General features: G+C 34.7%; 1 protein-coding gene across 2 annotated transcripts; it reads left to right on the top strand.

Annotated features, from left to right (window-relative positions):
- Nucleotides 1-14: 14 nt before the first annotated feature.
- Nucleotides 15-15,590, top strand: LOC117339521 (lysyl oxidase homolog 3-like). Of its 2 annotated transcripts, none has more exons than XM_033901169.1 (9): nucleotides 15-899; nucleotides 2,506-2,676; nucleotides 5,744-5,900; nucleotides 8,395-8,538; nucleotides 8,695-8,812; nucleotides 10,568-10,725; nucleotides 11,156-11,250; nucleotides 12,574-14,438; nucleotides 14,495-15,590. In XM_033901169.1, exons 1-8 carry the CDS (start codon nucleotides 204-206, stop codon nucleotides 12,700-12,702), a joined length of 1,668 nt encoding a protein of 555 aa, XP_033757060.1. In that variant the 5' UTR covers nucleotides 15-203; the 3' UTR covers nucleotides 12,703-14,438; nucleotides 14,495-15,590. The 2 variants fall into 2 exon arrangements, with proteins under 2 accessions (XP_033757060.1, XP_033757061.1); XM_033901170.1 differs by having other exon boundaries at nucleotides 12,574-14,007; nucleotides 14,041-15,590.
- Nucleotides 15,591-17,931: the final 2,341 nt, after the last annotated feature.

A 17,931-nucleotide genomic window follows, 5' to 3' on the forward strand; every position in this document is an offset into this window, starting at 1 on the left:
CAACACCAAAACCAACAACCACAACAACCACGACTACTACCCCACGACCAACAACGGTTAAACCTAGTCCGCCTCAAACAACACCTAAACCTGTAACAGCCACTCCAAGGCCAATACAACCTACTCCTGCTGCTGAAAACGAGATACCAGTACAGGCCGTCAGCAGCTTTCCTGAAAATACGAACGCTAATTCAATCGACACCATGATCAATAATGTTCTTGATAATTCTATTCCTGTGCAAGAACCAACAGCAAGACCTACACAAAGACCGACGACAACAACGCCAACACCGCCAACAACAACCACCACGACCGCTAAACCGACGACAACCCCAAAGCCGACGTCAGCTTTACCAAGACCGACAACACGACGTGCTGCAGTTGACAACCTCGCGTCTAGAGAGGAATCAACACGGCCAAATCTGACGGTCAACAAGTGGGCTATGGACAAGGTTCTCAAGCGATGGGTACTGAAGCTTAGTAATGGCAAAATCTTGGTAGCAAAACCGGGAACAAGAGCAGAAAGGAAGACGTTCGCACAGTTCATTGCAATGCGTAGAGCAGTACTAGGCGAAACTACCCCAGCTCCTCCAACGACAACTACGACAACAACGACGACGACAACACCAGCACCATCGGCCAGAGAGGATGAAATGAAAGCAGATGCCGCTGTAACACAAGCTCCTAGGTATAACAACGTAAACAGCGTGAATTCTAACTCGAATTCGGTATATGGAAGTGCGTCACGGCACCAAATTAGTGAAACTGCAAGACAGGATTCAAGGAATGGACTTTCTGAGGACAACAGGATCTACCCTAATGGCATGGAGAGGTACAGAAATGGTAGTATTGGGCACAGACACAGACATCACCACGGCGGGCATAGAGGTTCATCATCGGTGAGTTTTTATTATGGTTATTTTTCCTTATATGAAAATATTCTTACAACTGCAAAAAGATCAATAATAATAATAAGATTTTAGAGTTTGAATGTTAATTAAAACTTGTCCCACACATACCTAATGAAAGGAAATCAAGAGCATGTTGATTAGCTTTTATAATCTTAGAAGAACTTAACAACCAAATACATCTTCATATATAATATTAGTTAATAACAACGATAAATATAGCCTAAGTGCAAGACCTTTTTTGAGAAATTAATAAATGAAGCGGAGTATGTAGGCTTTTTATCACTAAATCAGCGGTATGTTGAAACATAATCGTAGTTTCATATAAAAACGTAATTATAATGCTAGTATAGATGTAGGTATGATAAAAAGTTCATTGGGTAATATAATATATAAATCACTCGCAATAAAACACACACCATGCTCACACTTAACCACCCACATTCGTAGATATGAGCAATATTAATTTCTTAAATTGGATCCTATTGACGGAGCTATTGTATGAAGACTTGGGGGTACCAAAGCCATCCCCAGATTCTCATGTACGTAAAATGTCATACATGCACGCTAACTGCAAGCTCAGCACAGTCACGTCGTATCATGTGACCATATCATGTGACCATAACAATCAAATGCATATTGACAAAGGTTGCTGACAATGATCCGGGGTTAATATCAACAGGTAAATACTGGCAAATTATACGTAAAATAAGACAAATATAATTGAATTAAAACTCTTTCAACAATTAAAATGTTATCGCTTTCAAGCCGTCTACATGAAGTAATAAGACCGTTTTATTGGTGAGATAGTGGCCGAATTGTCGTCAGATATAATGTTATTTAACCTGTGCGCTGTAGACTGGTATCAAATGTTAAACTCTCTGGTTACTAGAGAGTGTCTATTGGAGACATGATAAGATCTGGATAACCGTGGTTAGTCCTGAGGTCGTCCTGACTCCCCGTCCCAACACCATCTACTTTTGTGTGGACATACGATACCTTGTTACTTAAACAGGGGTCTATGGCCCCGAGCTATTCTGGTAAACTTAGTGTCTAGATGATGAAATGTATACTCTAAAATGATTGACAACAGTTTTGGTGTTTTTCTGGGACAAAATTATATCTGGTATATTCCCACCAGATAATGTTCTCTTTTTAACTGAATTAATTTCATCTTATGCACTTTTTTCAATGAAATGAATGAATTTTACATTTTTCTGCTTTCGCTTAACTTGTTGAATCTCTTAGTTAATATGTTTTTAACTCTTTTTTGAACGTAAAACGCCATGATACACCCAGGTAAAGCTTCAGTACATGCATATGTGTCATTATCTTGTGACTCAACAAGACCACATGTTGTTTCTGCATAGGAATGCATTTTTAATAGAAATATAGTTCACGCAAATGTGCATTTATACAATAATTCTTATAATGAGCTATGTTTTTTCCTTTTCTGTATCTAAGAGGTAAAAATGGTTAATGCATAGAAACTGATAAGACATCGAGACCACCAAATCGAGGGAAATGAAACAAGAGTGATAATTTAGATAATGTGACTGTCTTTTCCATTTTAATATTTGACTTATTCTCTCTGTAGCGAATCAAGGTCCGGCTAGCAGGTGGCCGAAGAGGCACGGACGGTAGACTGGAGGTGCTGCCCCATGGTCAGACAGTGTATGGAGTTATCTGTGGTGACCAGTGGACATTCAAAGAAGCTATAGTAGCATGCAGGCACGTCGGGGCGGGATACGCTCAGCAAAACACAACTGTAAGTACTCAGTTTAAGATTATAGTGCCTTTGATTTAAAGTATAACTTCATGACAATTTACAGCACTTCAAAGGTATTTTTATTTTAGCATTATAAAACATTTTCGTATTATTTAAGCTTTCAGAGTTGATATCAACTGATATTATTTCACAGCGTCACACCAATGTAAAACGTGCACTTAGTTACAAAAGACCGAAACCTTTGTTTAAAAAAAGGTTTAACTATTCAATAAACCAAACACACATATATCTTAATACATGTTACTTGCTTGCAACAACATAATTGAATTTGAAGCGTTAAACGCAAAATAATTACTATGATTACTCGAAAATGCTCATTTTCGTATTCGTCAGGATACAATGACGTCTTTGTAGACAGGACTGATTATTCGTGTATAACATGCGTCAAATTTGATGTTTTAAAGGTGAAAGAAAATAAACATACGAAACATTTAATACATAAAAATCTCATTTGATTGAAATTGAAAAGACGGTACAAGTTAAGTCAGGAGGCAGAGCTAATCTGTTTGGGTAACGCGCATTTCTCACGTATCAGTCTCGATTCATGTAGTCTTCCTTTTAGTCAGTCCCTTCAGTCTCTATGACTTTGTCTTTCTTGATTCCTTTTATTCTTGCTTTTAGTCAGTCCATTCAGTCTCTATGACTTTTATATGTTTCCCGATTCCTGTTTTCCTCCTTTTAGTCAGCCCCTTCATTCTCTATGACTTTATACATTTCTTGATTCATGTTGCCTTCTTTTTAGTCAGTCCCTTCATTTTCCATGAGTTGATATCTTTCTCGCTTCCTTTTGTCTTCCTTTAAGTCAGTCCCTCCATTCTCTGACTTTATATCTTTATCGATTCATGTTGTCTTCCTTTTAGTCAGTCCCTTCGTTCTCTGACTTTATATCTTTCTCGACTCTTTTTGTCTTCCTTTTAGTCAGTTCCTTCATTTTCCATGAGTTGATATCTTTCTTGCTTCCTTTTGTCTTCCTTTAAGTCAGTCCCTTCGTTCTCTGACCTTATATCCTTCTCGATTTTATTTTTTCTTTCGTTTAGTCAGTCCCTTCATTCACTTAGACTTTGTATCTTTCTCGACTTTCCTTTTATTCTAAATACTCCTTTGTTTTCAAAGATCGTTTCCCGCTTTCTTTTTGTCTTTCTTGCCTTTTTTGTATTGACTCTTTGCTATATATGCTGAACGTGTATTTTATGTTTTGTACATGGTGTTATGAACACCAATGGAAGTATGACTCATAATCAAATAAGTTGTCAAAAACGTTATTTTAGCTTGATATTTTGCTCAAAGCTATCTAAAATTACAAAGCAAAACGATACTTCTGATGTTAAATGCCAAAACATAAAGTCTCCTAAAATTTTCTTTTTTTCTTTTTGCATTAGATTACTATGTTGTGTAAGAAATTATTACTAATAGATTTTTCCGTTTTAGACTTTTTTCAAATTTCTGTAATAGGTGTAATATGTCCTCGACGTATTGTAAAGGTAGAAGCTAGTCTAACCTTCTGTGAGTCATATGTAGACCCCTGTGAATATTAATCTACCCTTAATAACCCCTCTATCTAACAGATCTATTGCCTTACTAGTCACACAGTATTAATAATAACCTTTGTAAATCGTAAACTAAACTATTTTCTCACAGAAAGTTGAGCCTTTTTTCAAATCATGCTTATAATGCATACATTAGGTATATTAAGATATCATTTCTCATAGAGACCTTGGTGTCACGATGGTCTAGGCGTTGGATGAAGTCATAAATCTATTCTGATATCTGTAATTTTGTCAATCTGTTCATATAAACTACTCTGAATATATTCACAAGAGATATAGGCGGATCAAAGCATACTTAAGTATTGAAAGCAAACCTACTCCCTCTACGAGTATATGGTTGCATATACTGACATAGTCTTGTCATAATTTGTTTCGTCTAAGATAATAGACACGTGTTCTGCAGGCATATTTTCATGCATTACATCATTCAAAACGAACTCGACTAAATAGTATATTCTCAAGAGTGTATACGGTAGACAATTTACTGAGTTTTGATGGCATATTTAAATGTCCCCTGACAAAAATCAGACGGGAGTTTCGAAATAAAAAACACAGTTTTAAAACCTGATATTGGAGGATGTTTAGCTCTATGCACCAGACTGTCTAGTGATTTCATAAAGTACATTCAATTTGGTGGTAAAGTAGATATATATGTTGTTACGTCAATGGATAAGTAACATGTACGACTACATGTCAGAGGCCATGACATGTACTGGTGATGAGCCGGATCAGTGGAATGCTATCTTCTTTGATCCTTGACAAACTAGCTCGAATGAATAATGTCTTTTTCCATTGATGATCTTAATACTATCCTAAAAGATTAGTCTTTTTTTTCTTTTACTTCATTTGCTTGATGTTCAAGCACTCAAAGGATGATTTTCTTTAATCTTTATCCAAAAGACAGTCGGCTTTGGATCCCTCTTTTCTTTGGTCTGTCTGTTTTTGCGTTCTTGACACTTAAATAGCTTATATGCCTCAGTTGCCAATCTTAGGTTTTTTGGACATCTTTGTATTATTGCTTTTTTTTTAAAAAAGAAAGACAATATCGTTATCCATAGCGAAAAAAGAGCTTAAAGAAATAAAATAGTTTTGTATATCCCTTCATTCAATCATCCTTCACGACGCACGTAGGCATATTTTTTTGAAATATGAGGCTTGATCGATTTAATCACGCACATTCATTTTTAAAGATACTTCAAAAGTGACCTATATTTTGAAGGTTACTACACATTCGTTGAATTCTTACTTCTTTGGTATGTCAGATCATCAAGTCATGATTACATTCTAAATATTTATAAAACATAATTTTATTATACACTCTTTTGATATGTCAATATTTTAAATGGGAGAAGATTCAGCCAATTTATTTTGATGCAATTTTGAATATAAATATAAATATTCTCGATTCGTATCTCACAGTTGAAAAGCATTATTTTTAGCTTTTGCAATTTCAAATGAATTGAAGGAATTTCTAAATATATTTATTTTATTTTAACCAGACATCTGTGTTCGGAGGCAGAAACATGACTAAGTTATTCTTCTCAGTGAGATGCACAGGAAAAGAGGATAACCTTAATGAATGTCAATGGACAGAGCATGAAGGCGGGTACAGTTGTAGGAGGGCTGACTCAGTAGCAGGCGTGGTGTGTGCAAAAGGCAAGTATCATATCGGAATGATTATTGAGTGGTTTGTTTTGTTTAACGTCCTATTAACAGCCAGGGCCATTTAAGGACGTGCCAGGTTTTGGAGGTGGAGGAAAGCCGGAGTACCCGGAGAAAAACCACCGGCCCACGGTCAGTACCTGGCAACTGCCCCAACTAGGTTTCGAACTCGCAACCCAGAGGTGGAGGGCTAGTGATAAAGTGTTAAGTGTGGACCACACACCTCCTGTTCAACATGAAATATTCGCGAGTATTATTTTCGTCGTCAAACGTAACATTATAAATTATTAAAAGTTAAAAGGTAGTTGGCAGTTTTGTGGCAGACATGATCATGTATACCTCATATAAAGGAAAGCGTACATCAATGAAAATGTAAATTAATATATTGTATATGCGATATTCAATTAAGAATATATTAATTGAATACGTTATATCTTTTCGTTGTTATATAGTATAGCAATCACCAAACACCAGAAATTTCTATACACAACGAAAATAGATTTTGTGTTTACAGTATCTAGAATAAGGATTCTGTCCATAAATATAAGTAAATGTGGGTACATAGATGAGCATAGGTAAATTTTGATAAATTTGGGTAATTAAAGGTAAATACAGGTAGATATTGATAAGCATGGGTAGGCATATGTAATTATAGGTAAATTTTGGTAAAAATATGTAAATATATATAAATATAGGTAAATAGAGGTAATTATAGGTAAATACAGGAACATATAGGTAAATATAGATAAATATAGACAAACATATGTAGATATAGATAAATATAGGTAATTATAGGTACAAAAAGGTAAATAAAGATTAATATAGATGAACATCGCAGTTTTTAACGTAAAATATTTCCTTTTGTTATTTTGTAATATAACAAAGCGAATCTATTCGAGGAGTAATCACTGGTAGTTAACGTGCCAGGTACAGCTATGAGATGTTACTACTGGGGTACTTGATATCTCCCTGAAAGGATTGCTTCCGAAAACAAGTCCAAATATGACGTGTCGTTCATCTCAATCTATTAACTTTTTAAGGTTTAATTTATTCCAAAATACAATAAACTACTTTATCTTTTCTTATCTTATCCTTGAATAAATAATTTAATCATCAATAATTCTCGGTTATATTCAAATGATGGCTGGTGACGAAAATAAGCGTACTTAATATCGTGCATACACTTTATAAACTATCGCCTTTAAAACATTCCATTATGACAATTACATCTCCTCACTTACTGAATGAAAAAAACTCCAGTATTAACTCGTTCCTTACAATATCTATGTAAACTTTATACATAAAAAATTGTGCAATAAATTATTCTTAAATCAAGATAGGAAACGCCATAATTTGAATTAGGCAGAAATTAAAACCCTGTCAATGGCCTAGGATCGCCAAGATCAGCCACTTTCGACCTTAGGAGTATATCGATTGCTTGTCAATAACTATGGACCTTGGACGATACGAGCTTCTTATGCCACAGCACGTTGTAGGACGAATACACCGCAAACCAGCGTTGTCGGTATATTACTTTGCACTTAGGTAATTCTGAAATTGCATTTAGCTTACAAAGGGTCTGTATGCAGTTCATTTAAAAGGAAATAACAGTTCATTTAAAAGGAAATATCAGATTTCTACAGAGTCCCAAGACCAGGAGTTTTATATTGACCTCTGCCGTAATCAGGAACATCTGGGCTCGATTAGCGCCTATCACAGGTCGTAAAATTTACAGATTTACATAGCAGGCAATTAAGCAGGGACGTTTGAGAAATAAAGGATGGAAATCGTGCAGTTAGGACAAGAAAGACGCATTATAAATTTCCTATATTCATTCCTGAAAGTAAAGTTTTATTGAAAACATTTCAGATTAACGCTGTGTATTGCCAACTAACTCATTTTCCTAATTTGCACCTTTTTGTATGGGAGTATTGTTATATAAACATTTGCCACACACAGACTGTATTAAACAGCTGTTGCAATTTGTTTAAATGATCAAAAACAACATTAAAAAGTATGGAATTCGTTATGCAAATCACCATACTTAATATTAACGTACATTTCAGACAGTATAATGTATCAATTTATTGTATGATTGCCGTGATATTTAGTAATTACACAGGTAACATAGATATAGACACCTGTACATTTACCTATTGTCTAGTCATAAAACAACAACGTCTCACACTTACAGGTGATGTGATTACGTCACAATAAATTCAATGGATATAAAGACAAAATGAAAGTTTGATTTTCTGTAATATTTGCAAAAGAATCTTTAATTATTTCCTAAGTTTAAGGAAACTTGATAATTTCTGTTAGTTTTAGATTACCAAAGATTCATAACCTTTTTATATATATATATATATAGAGTATATAACATATACCTGAGTACAATAATATTAGTTATATGATAACAGGGTTAAACTAAACATACTTACACACAATAGATAGCATTGTCTTTTATTCTTATATTCTACTATTACAGAGCTCCCTGACCTTGAACCAAGTACATATATGGTGGAGACGACTGCATTCCTTCAAGATCGATCATTGTTCTATTTGACATGCGCAATGGAAGAACAATGTCTATCCAGTTCCGCTTACGAAATCAGAAGAAATAGTCCTTATGGTATGCTACAAGTTTCGTTATAGTCGTTTGAATATATAGAACATTGATAGATAAAAAAAAAATCAATTTTTTTTCGTTCGGCGGGAAGGTGATTTCCAAGTTTTGTACTGTTTGTAATTACAATATTAACGATAATTGATTATATTTATGGTTCAGGATGGAGAAGAAGCACGAGACGGCTGTTGAGATTTTCTAGCGTTGTACGTAATCGTGGCACTGCAGATTTTAACCCGACCAAGAGGCGCCATGAGTGGGAGTGGCATGCTTGTCATCAGTAAGTTATTATTAATTACCATTTCATAGAGACTAAGGCGAGAGTGTCATATGTGTTATAATTAAATATTTGCTCTTCTTTTAAACGGGAGCAAAAGTATCCGGTATATCATTAGTAATTTCAAATTGGATTTCCTAGCGAAAGATGAGAATGTTATACGTGTTTTCAGTTAGTAGTCATAATTTCAATGTCTTGTGACACGGCGGGGGTGTCATTTTCGTAAATATATGTAAATTGTAATTGTGAATTACAATTCCTATAGATACGAGAAGAAAATACACATGTTATGTAAGTAAGTAGATAGTAATCGCCCTAATACGAGACAGGAGTGAGTAATATATACGAGGGCTGATTGATAAGTTGCGAGACTCGTATTGAAGGAGGTACTCAAGGATGTTCTTTTTGGCTACTATTCTCTGACTGTATAGGGCCGAGTACCCAAGGACTGGTCTCATTTGGTTAGTGTATATCGACGGGTACCACTCTAAAATAAACAAGACAAGCGGCTTTTGCAAATGGACTAAATCGGTTAGGGTTAGGGTTAGATTGAAAGAGTATGACATTGCCATGGCTGCCATTTACGATTGTGGCTTTAAATTAATTTCGCTCCATCAGACTTTCATCTATTTCTAAAACTGAAAACAGCTATTTCAGGTACCCTAACATGCAGTTAGAAAAGGATTTCTATAAAAGTTGCATTGAGGCCCTTAAACACCGCTGGCAAAAGTGTATAGATACTGAACGGGACTATGTTGAAAAATAATACAATTTGTCCGGAAAAATTCAAATCCTTCGATACGATACTTTCAACTTATCAATCAGCCCTCGTATATCAAGTGAAAATCGAATTTCCTATTGAAATTGACTAAAAAGATTTCGCAATATCAAAAAATATACTAATGAATTAATTTTCTTTTATAATTACCCAATACCAAAATTATAACTAATTGTTAAAATGATAAGGTTCAATGTAACTCTCCTGTTATATTTTACCTTTTGCGCAAACACATTTTTATTTTCCCTTAGTATTGACATATTTTTACCCTTAACACTCCTGAAAGGTTGTAGATTGGGGAGACGGCTGTGTGATTTATATCTAAAGATATCATGTCCTTGTCTATCTTTTGTACATTTTATGTTAATGTAACAGAGAATGGTCATAAATCAAGAAAAGTCACTTTAAACACGCATGTATCGGTACCATGCGGACAATGCTAAGTGCTAAATACGTCATAATTATGATTTGCAGAATATGTCCTTTCGGATCGTGTTAAACGCAGCATTCTGTGGTATCATAAATGATATTTGACGTGCGAGAATTATTCCTATTCTGAACCCACGTGGGATATCGATATAACGGAAAATTTAACAATGTAACGCATTGTAAAACATCGTGTTTGGCATATAACTGAAGTATCAATATTCAACCTGATCTTCCCGGGGTGGATTAGTTTTCTTCTTAACGATTTGCCCTATGTGGTTTTCCTTAACAGGTTTGATTAGACCATCCTTAATGATCGCGTTTTAGAATAAAAACGTCAATCAATGTTCATTGAGAACCTATCAGTAGCACATCGTGGTACGTGTCACAAGATGAATGTAAAATAATAAAGATATCATGTGCTCATTCATGCATACATTTTTCTTTCAGTGCCGTGTTAACTGCTTGTAACACTCATGTCTTGTTTTAAATAGAAGATATCTAGTGTTCAATTTTCACATATTGTATCAGACATATCTGGGATTTTTTGACAGGCATTATCATAGTATGGAAATCTTCGCCCACTACGATATCACCGACCACAACGGGAACCTTATGGCCGAGGGACTGAAGGCCAGTTTTTGTCTCGAGGACTCCGAATGTGATCGTGGGGTTCGACCAAAGTACAGGTGTCAAAACTACGGCCATCAGGGTAATTTAAAATAAACTGCCAGGTTTTGTTCTGAACCAAGTCTTTCTGTTTATTAAAGCACGGGATCATTATAAATAGATCCCTGTCATTGTCTTGTCATCATTACATAGAATCTAATTTTTCCAGTCATTTTGTTTCACGTTATGTAAACGCAAGTTTTTTTTCTCTATCTAATATGAATATAGATATCATTAGAAAGAAGAAAGTCCTGAATTTCTTTAATTTCTGGGAAATGAACATAAAATTTCATTGAAATGCTTACAAATTTCCAATGTTAATTTACACACCATTTTAGAAGATGCTAATATTGACCACTCTGTAAATTGTACCTTCTTATTTTAATGTTGAAATGTGGTGTCAGTATCTGTAATCAGGCTGAACTGAAATACACCCTCTGTACACTGTATTGTATTTCCATATCTTTTTGTAGGGATTTCTATCGGATGTTCAGATAACTACATGGCAGATATAGACTGTCAGTGGATCGATATAACTGATCTCAAGCCGGGTAATTACGTGTTTAAGGTAAGCAAGACTAATATTTGCCATACAATACTTATCGTATTTAACCACCACGTTAAATAATAGTATTCCGACATACATATCAATATGTGAAATATACCAAGTAACACCTTTTTTTTCACTTCGTTTTTTGTTCTGCAGATAATATATAGCAGCATGTGAAATAAAATTCTATCATTCTGTCGTAGACATTTAATCACTTTCGCAAACACGAATGTACTTCTTGCAATCTTTAATTCGCCTTCTTGTATCGTAGATTTTATCATAACATAAATATCTTAGATCTGCTCTGATTACAGTCGAACCATCATGCTAGAAATACATTAACCTCCCACTTGATACCAGAGATTGTTGTCAGTCCTCTAACATCGAAAGTGATACTCGTGTATTGGGTTTGAAAATAAGGAACCCCGCCGTGTATAAATAAACAAAGTAGGCGTTTCTTTAATGAATGTAATTATCTGAAACATAAAAATGACATGTTTACTTCATTAGGGCTATCTGAAGTATTTTGATTGGTTAAAATAACAAGTATGGATAATGTATCCATGTAATTTGTGGTTAATGGAATGCAGATAAAGGAATGCTAATTGTCTGGTCGGACAAAATAAAATTATGATAAAATAATATCCATGCTCTCTGATTGGCTTCAGTTTAGTACCACATTATTCACAATAAAAGTGCATACAATGTATTTACTTCGTTCTCTGTCGATAGCTTATCTCGGGTTAATAACACCATGTTCTGACTTCATGAAAAAACAGTAATTGTTTAGTGTGATATGGGACATGTCTTACTAGATCAGTTTGTGGTACTAAATTGTAAAGTGCAATGGCCACTGTATATCCCGAATGTTCAAACGGTCAATGCAGTATGAAAATGTATGACATTTAAGATGATAGAAAAAAGACAACAAAAACAACAACAATAAGAAGAGACAGATTGTGTGAAATAAACATGTCCGTAGTAACATACGTGTAAATTATGAGACAACTCCTGAGACATAACACGAACATACCGCAGCCTCCCAAAACACACATACGTACTCACCACGCGCATGCATGTCGCACGTACGGGGGCCGTCCTTAAATGACATAAGCTGTTAATAGGACGTTAAACAAAATAAACCAAACCAAATCAAACCTTAGCCTAGGCTAATAAATATTAGCTATCAATGGAAATGACGGCACTAAGCTTCGTACGTCTTCTTATATTTGTATCATTAAAGAGAGACGTCCCAAACTAACAAGTCAAGTTTGTGTATGTGCTTACTTTAAAGACAATGTCATAGCGTTATATCTTATATTAACGTTTTTTTCATTTCAGATCGAAGTAAATCCATCCTTGTTGATAGCAGAACTCAGTTATGACAACAATGTGATCAGGTGTAAGCTAGGCTATACTGGATACCACGCGAGGATACACGAATGTAAACTAGAGAGTTTACTAGATTAATAGTAACACAGAGACTTACTATCCTACGCCAGTATTAGGTGAAACTCCAAGAGGTCCAATATCTTCTAAATATGTATCACGTGATCAGTATTTCATCAGGAACCACTCGTCTTCAATGACTAAGGCTGCAGCTGTTTCATGAACTGTGACAATGATTTGGGATAGACAGTCTTTGTGAACATTACGACATTGAGTGTTGAATATTGAATTAAGACTAGCTAGAGATAGGATGTGTTACGTAAACTTCGACTATGACACTCAGGTGCAGAGAAGCATCTCTCTCAGTGATATTAATTTGGTATATATGACACCGTCTACATACATGTGTGAAGTTAGCAGTGATTCAACATAACTAACGATAATGGGAGGGTCCATACTAGTGAAAAACATAGGGTACACAGCTTTCATAATACCAAATGTCTTTCATATTTTGCGTTTGTCAGCTGTACTGTATGATTTAATACTTTGACTAACTTCCGGTTGACATAAAAACCCGACAGCTATTTCCGGTTGACATAAAAACCCGACAGCATTATTTCCATCTGATGTGTATCTGACTAATGTTTACTGCTCTGTGTGTGAATCATGCACGTGGAGTTCGGCGTTCACCAGTATCACCCAGTCATCAGGCTGTGGCGGGTATTACACCCACTCATAGCCTCCGTGACGTCATCATGAGAGTGGCGATTACATTACTATGAAATCCATTAGTTAGTATGATAAATTGTGTATTGCTTTTGTGTGAGTGTGTGTGTGTTTTCATGATATTTCTGTGATAAAAGATGGTGTGTGAATGTGAAATATGTGATGTTGTTGTTTCTAATGCAAATTAAGATATTTTTGCAAAGTTGGAATTATTTACTCATTGAATATATTAAGCAAACATGCTGTGATCTATATACAAATATAATTTCACAATCATGATACACTTGTGTTGTGTGTAGTATTACCAACCATGACATGAAGTTGAACTGTCGACATACGATATGTAATTAGTCTATGTTGTTTAGGCGCGAAGGTCACATGATAGCTAATATAGAAAAAATATCATATCGTGTTACATCTTTGTTTTCATTGTGTCCCAGAAACACCCGTGTAGCATAACCAAAATTTCTTAGATACCCGTGTCACGTAACCAAGCTTTCTTAGTTACACCCGTGTAACGTAACCAAGGTTTCCTAGTTACACCCGTGTAACGTAACCAAGGTTTCCTAGTTACACCCGTGTAACGTAACCAAGGTTCCCTGGTTACACCCGTGTAACGTAACCAAGGTTATCTAGATACACCAATGTAACGTAACCAAGGTTATCGAGATACACCAATGTGACGTAACCAAGGTTTGCAAGATACACCCGTGTAACGTAACCAAGGTTTCTTAGATACCCATGTAACGTAACCAAGGTTTCTTAGTTACCCCCATATAACGTAACCAAGGTTTCTTAGTTACACCCATGTAACGTAACCAAGGTTTTTTAGTTACACCCATGTAACGTAGCCAAGGTTTCTTAGATAAACCCATGTAACGTAAAGTAACCATGGTTTCCAAGATACACCAATATAACCAATGCTTCCCAGATTCCTAGACATTTGTATTGCTAATGTTACGCAGATACACTTATGTAGCTAATGTTACTAAGATACACACTTATGTAGCTAATGTTACTAAGATACACTTATGTACAGTAGCTGATGTTATATTGTACTAAGATACACTTATGTAGCTGATGTTACTAAGGTACACTTATGTAGCTGATGTTACTAAGATACACTTATGTAGCTGATGTTACTAAGATACACGTATGTAACTAATGTTTCTCAGACACACTTATGTAACTAATGTTACTAAGATACACTTATATAGCTAATGTTTCTCAGATGTTTGAGATGTTAAAACATTAGTTTTTAAAGTTATTATTCCATTAACATCAGTAATACATATTAAAGACATTTTCAATGAAGTCCTGTTGGATACCTTGATAAGGAATTGCTTTATCTTACCTCTTTACAAATACCCAAATATTAAACCGATTATAATTTGATACACAAGTTGTAATATCCGTGCCTTAAATGTTTAAGTTGGTACTTGTTATAATATTGGACGAAGATGACGAAGTCATCGAACCGTAACGAGTTAATTAGCTCTCAATTTTGTCCTTTTCTTTCTTTTTTTTTCAATTTAACGGTATTAACATTCAAATGCTGAAATCCTACTTTCTGGTTTCATTTTGGTTCCAAAAACGAACAGAAAATATCGACATTTAACTTCAGAAAATCTTCATTTGGCTCATAATAAACAAGAGCAAGATATAAACGAAATATCGATTTACTCTTAATTTTTAATGAAATACCAGATACATGTATTCCGGAAGAGAAAGCGTCTCCTGGTCCATTGACGAGACCTGCCACATAAGTCTAGGTTTGTCCATATCATGACACTTAAGACTAGGGAACTTTATATAGGTATTATATATATCGCCGTGTAGACTTCGTATCAAAATCCCGGTGTTGTTATGTATATATAGATGTGTAACCGTTGCCTCAGAATTTGTTACATGAAAGTTTACGATATCATTGTTTCTCACAATCAAAATATATCATTAACATATAAATAGATAATGTACGTATCATGTTCATGAAATCAGGATGTATATATTCTATTTCATTGAAGTCGTGGACTTTCGCTACCATGAAGTTCATGAGATATGAATATGTATGTTCTATTGTCATGAACGCAATGTCTTTCGTATCAGTGAATTGTGAATCGCATAAGAATAAGAAAATTGACTGTCGAGTTTGTATATATTGATAAGTATTTTTCATGCTTTATTTGGATTTTATTTATTACTTGTGTGTATAACTTGTCTAATAAATGGTACACTAAACTAAATATCGATATTATTTCATTATTTCCCATGCAGTCATATATCTATTCTGACAATATAACCGGACAATCTCGCCTTCTATCGGTCAACACAACTTTAAGCCCAACATATTCCTTCCAGATTTTCAGACTTTTGGGCCTTTGTATCACTGACGAGCACAAGAAAGATGAGTCCGCTGTATAATGCAGTTCATATTCATATATCTGAATCTAGTATTAATTTCCTTTTTAAGATTTTTTTGTGAATACTGTCTTAAATCAGTACAGTCCTTACAGTATAGATAAGTACAGTTATCGGTATTGGGAAAGTGGAGGTACAAATTAAACAGATAATGTTTTTCCTTTAATCAAGAACAAAATGAACAAAAATTATACCAAGGTACACAATGAATAGCCAAGGAAACCAAAGCAGAAGGAAAAGCAGCATGGATTCTACGAATATCTGGAAGCAGCAGGCTTATATTGAACGGCTACTAAGTGATAAACCATTGTTTTGTTTTTGGTTTTCTTTTTATTTGTTTTTTTTTTTTTTAATTAATATTACGCTTTTGAAAAAATATCAATACAACGGTAACATAAAACAAGGCCATGTACAAGCTCATTCCCTCATTAATTACAAACTAATATCTATAGTAATAACTACAATAACAAAGTCATATTACCTTACAATGGTTAACTAATGCATTAAATGCAATATATTCGCTGATATATACTATGTCAAACATATACATACAATCATTCCGTGATATATAATTCCGTAATATATACAATGATTAACGTATACATACAATAATTTCTTAATACGTGTATATATAATTACAAACTAACCATACAAATAAACAAACAATTACAATCTAATGCATACAAAAGCAATATATCAATATAGTGTCATGTTTAATAACAAACATACAACGATAACTTAGATTTAACACTACATACATCCAACATATGACAGTGTATATCGTTCATTATCCCAAGACACATGAAGAAAAATGTATCCATGCCTGTTAGTCTGACCTCTGTACTCGTGAGCTATATTGGTGTCACGACAGCGTCGACAGGCCTGTGGAACCCTGTGGTGCTGTGTGACATTCCTAGACGAAACAAGAGTATAGTTTACAAGATATTCACGTAACGTATGAATATATTGTAGCTTAATGTGCCTTAACGAGGGAATAGGCCAGACATGGCCCTGTTACCTATATATAAGTTTTAAAGTAAACCGATGGTTATATAGAACATACAGAAACAATTGTATTTGTTTTATAACTCATATAAAAAGAAAGAGCAGTTTCAACTCTGCCAACAAATTCTTGTGGAACCACAGGAAGAAATGAATGATTAAAAGGTGTCTACTCAAGTTTGGTTGATGTTCATATTTTGTCGACATTTTGGCTGTTGCGCCTTTAGATGATTTATTGTAAGGGTGTGTATATGGCAGACCTCACTTGGAACCGCTAGAGATACAAACAAAACTGTGTTTACAATTGGGGGCAAGCAAACATCATTAGTCTTATGTAAGTTATGGTGAAACTTGTTTACATCACATTTAGACGCAGGAGATATTGACATTTATATTTAGAACAGTTGTTTTAATATGTATGTAGTACCAACTCAGGAAATATCAGGCTATGTTGGGTTTTTTTTTAACATAATTATTATTTGGTTTTTGATTTTTTATTTTTTTTTTTTATTTTTTTGTTGATTTTTTTTTTTTTATATAAACAAAAACAAACATCAACAAAATTCGGTATCCTTTTTAAATGAATACCTTTCTAAAAACAACAGATGTAAGAGGATATAAACTTCTGATGTAAATAGAACTCTCTCTCTAATACAAATGATAACTATCAGGACAAGTCCCTGATAAATTTCCTCAGGCATCCCGCGATGTCCCGGTTGTTGAGACATAGCAAACTATTAAGAGCTTCAAACCAAAAGGAAGCAGGGTGACTACAGGCACGTGCAGATCGACAATCTTCAATGGCGATGACGTTGATACCGCGCACGCGGAAAATCTCAAACATGACGGGATGGAATTGAAACATTCTCATGCAGTAGGAATTCATGTCTGTTTACGATTTGAGAACTTGTTTGGGCGTTTAGGAACTTTACATGTGGAAGCTACAAGATGGGAGCCACAGAGACGCCCTTTGTGATGCTCATCTTGAAGCTGGCGTACGACATGTAGAATTACGCGAACATGCAAAACATGCACGAGAGAGGTGAGGAAGGGAAAACAGGGTCGACAAAACGAAATCTATCATTATATTGTAGTTAAAAACAAGGATCGACGTGCATGTGTAGCAATAAGCAGCAAAGAACACCGACATAATAACGAAACCAT

The sequence above is a fragment of the Pecten maximus genome, chromosome 12 (assembly GCF_902652985.1).
Source record: "Pecten maximus chromosome 12, xPecMax1.1, whole genome shotgun sequence".
In the NCBI taxonomy this organism is placed as follows: Eukaryota; Metazoa; Mollusca; class Bivalvia; order Pectinida; family Pectinidae; genus Pecten; species Pecten maximus.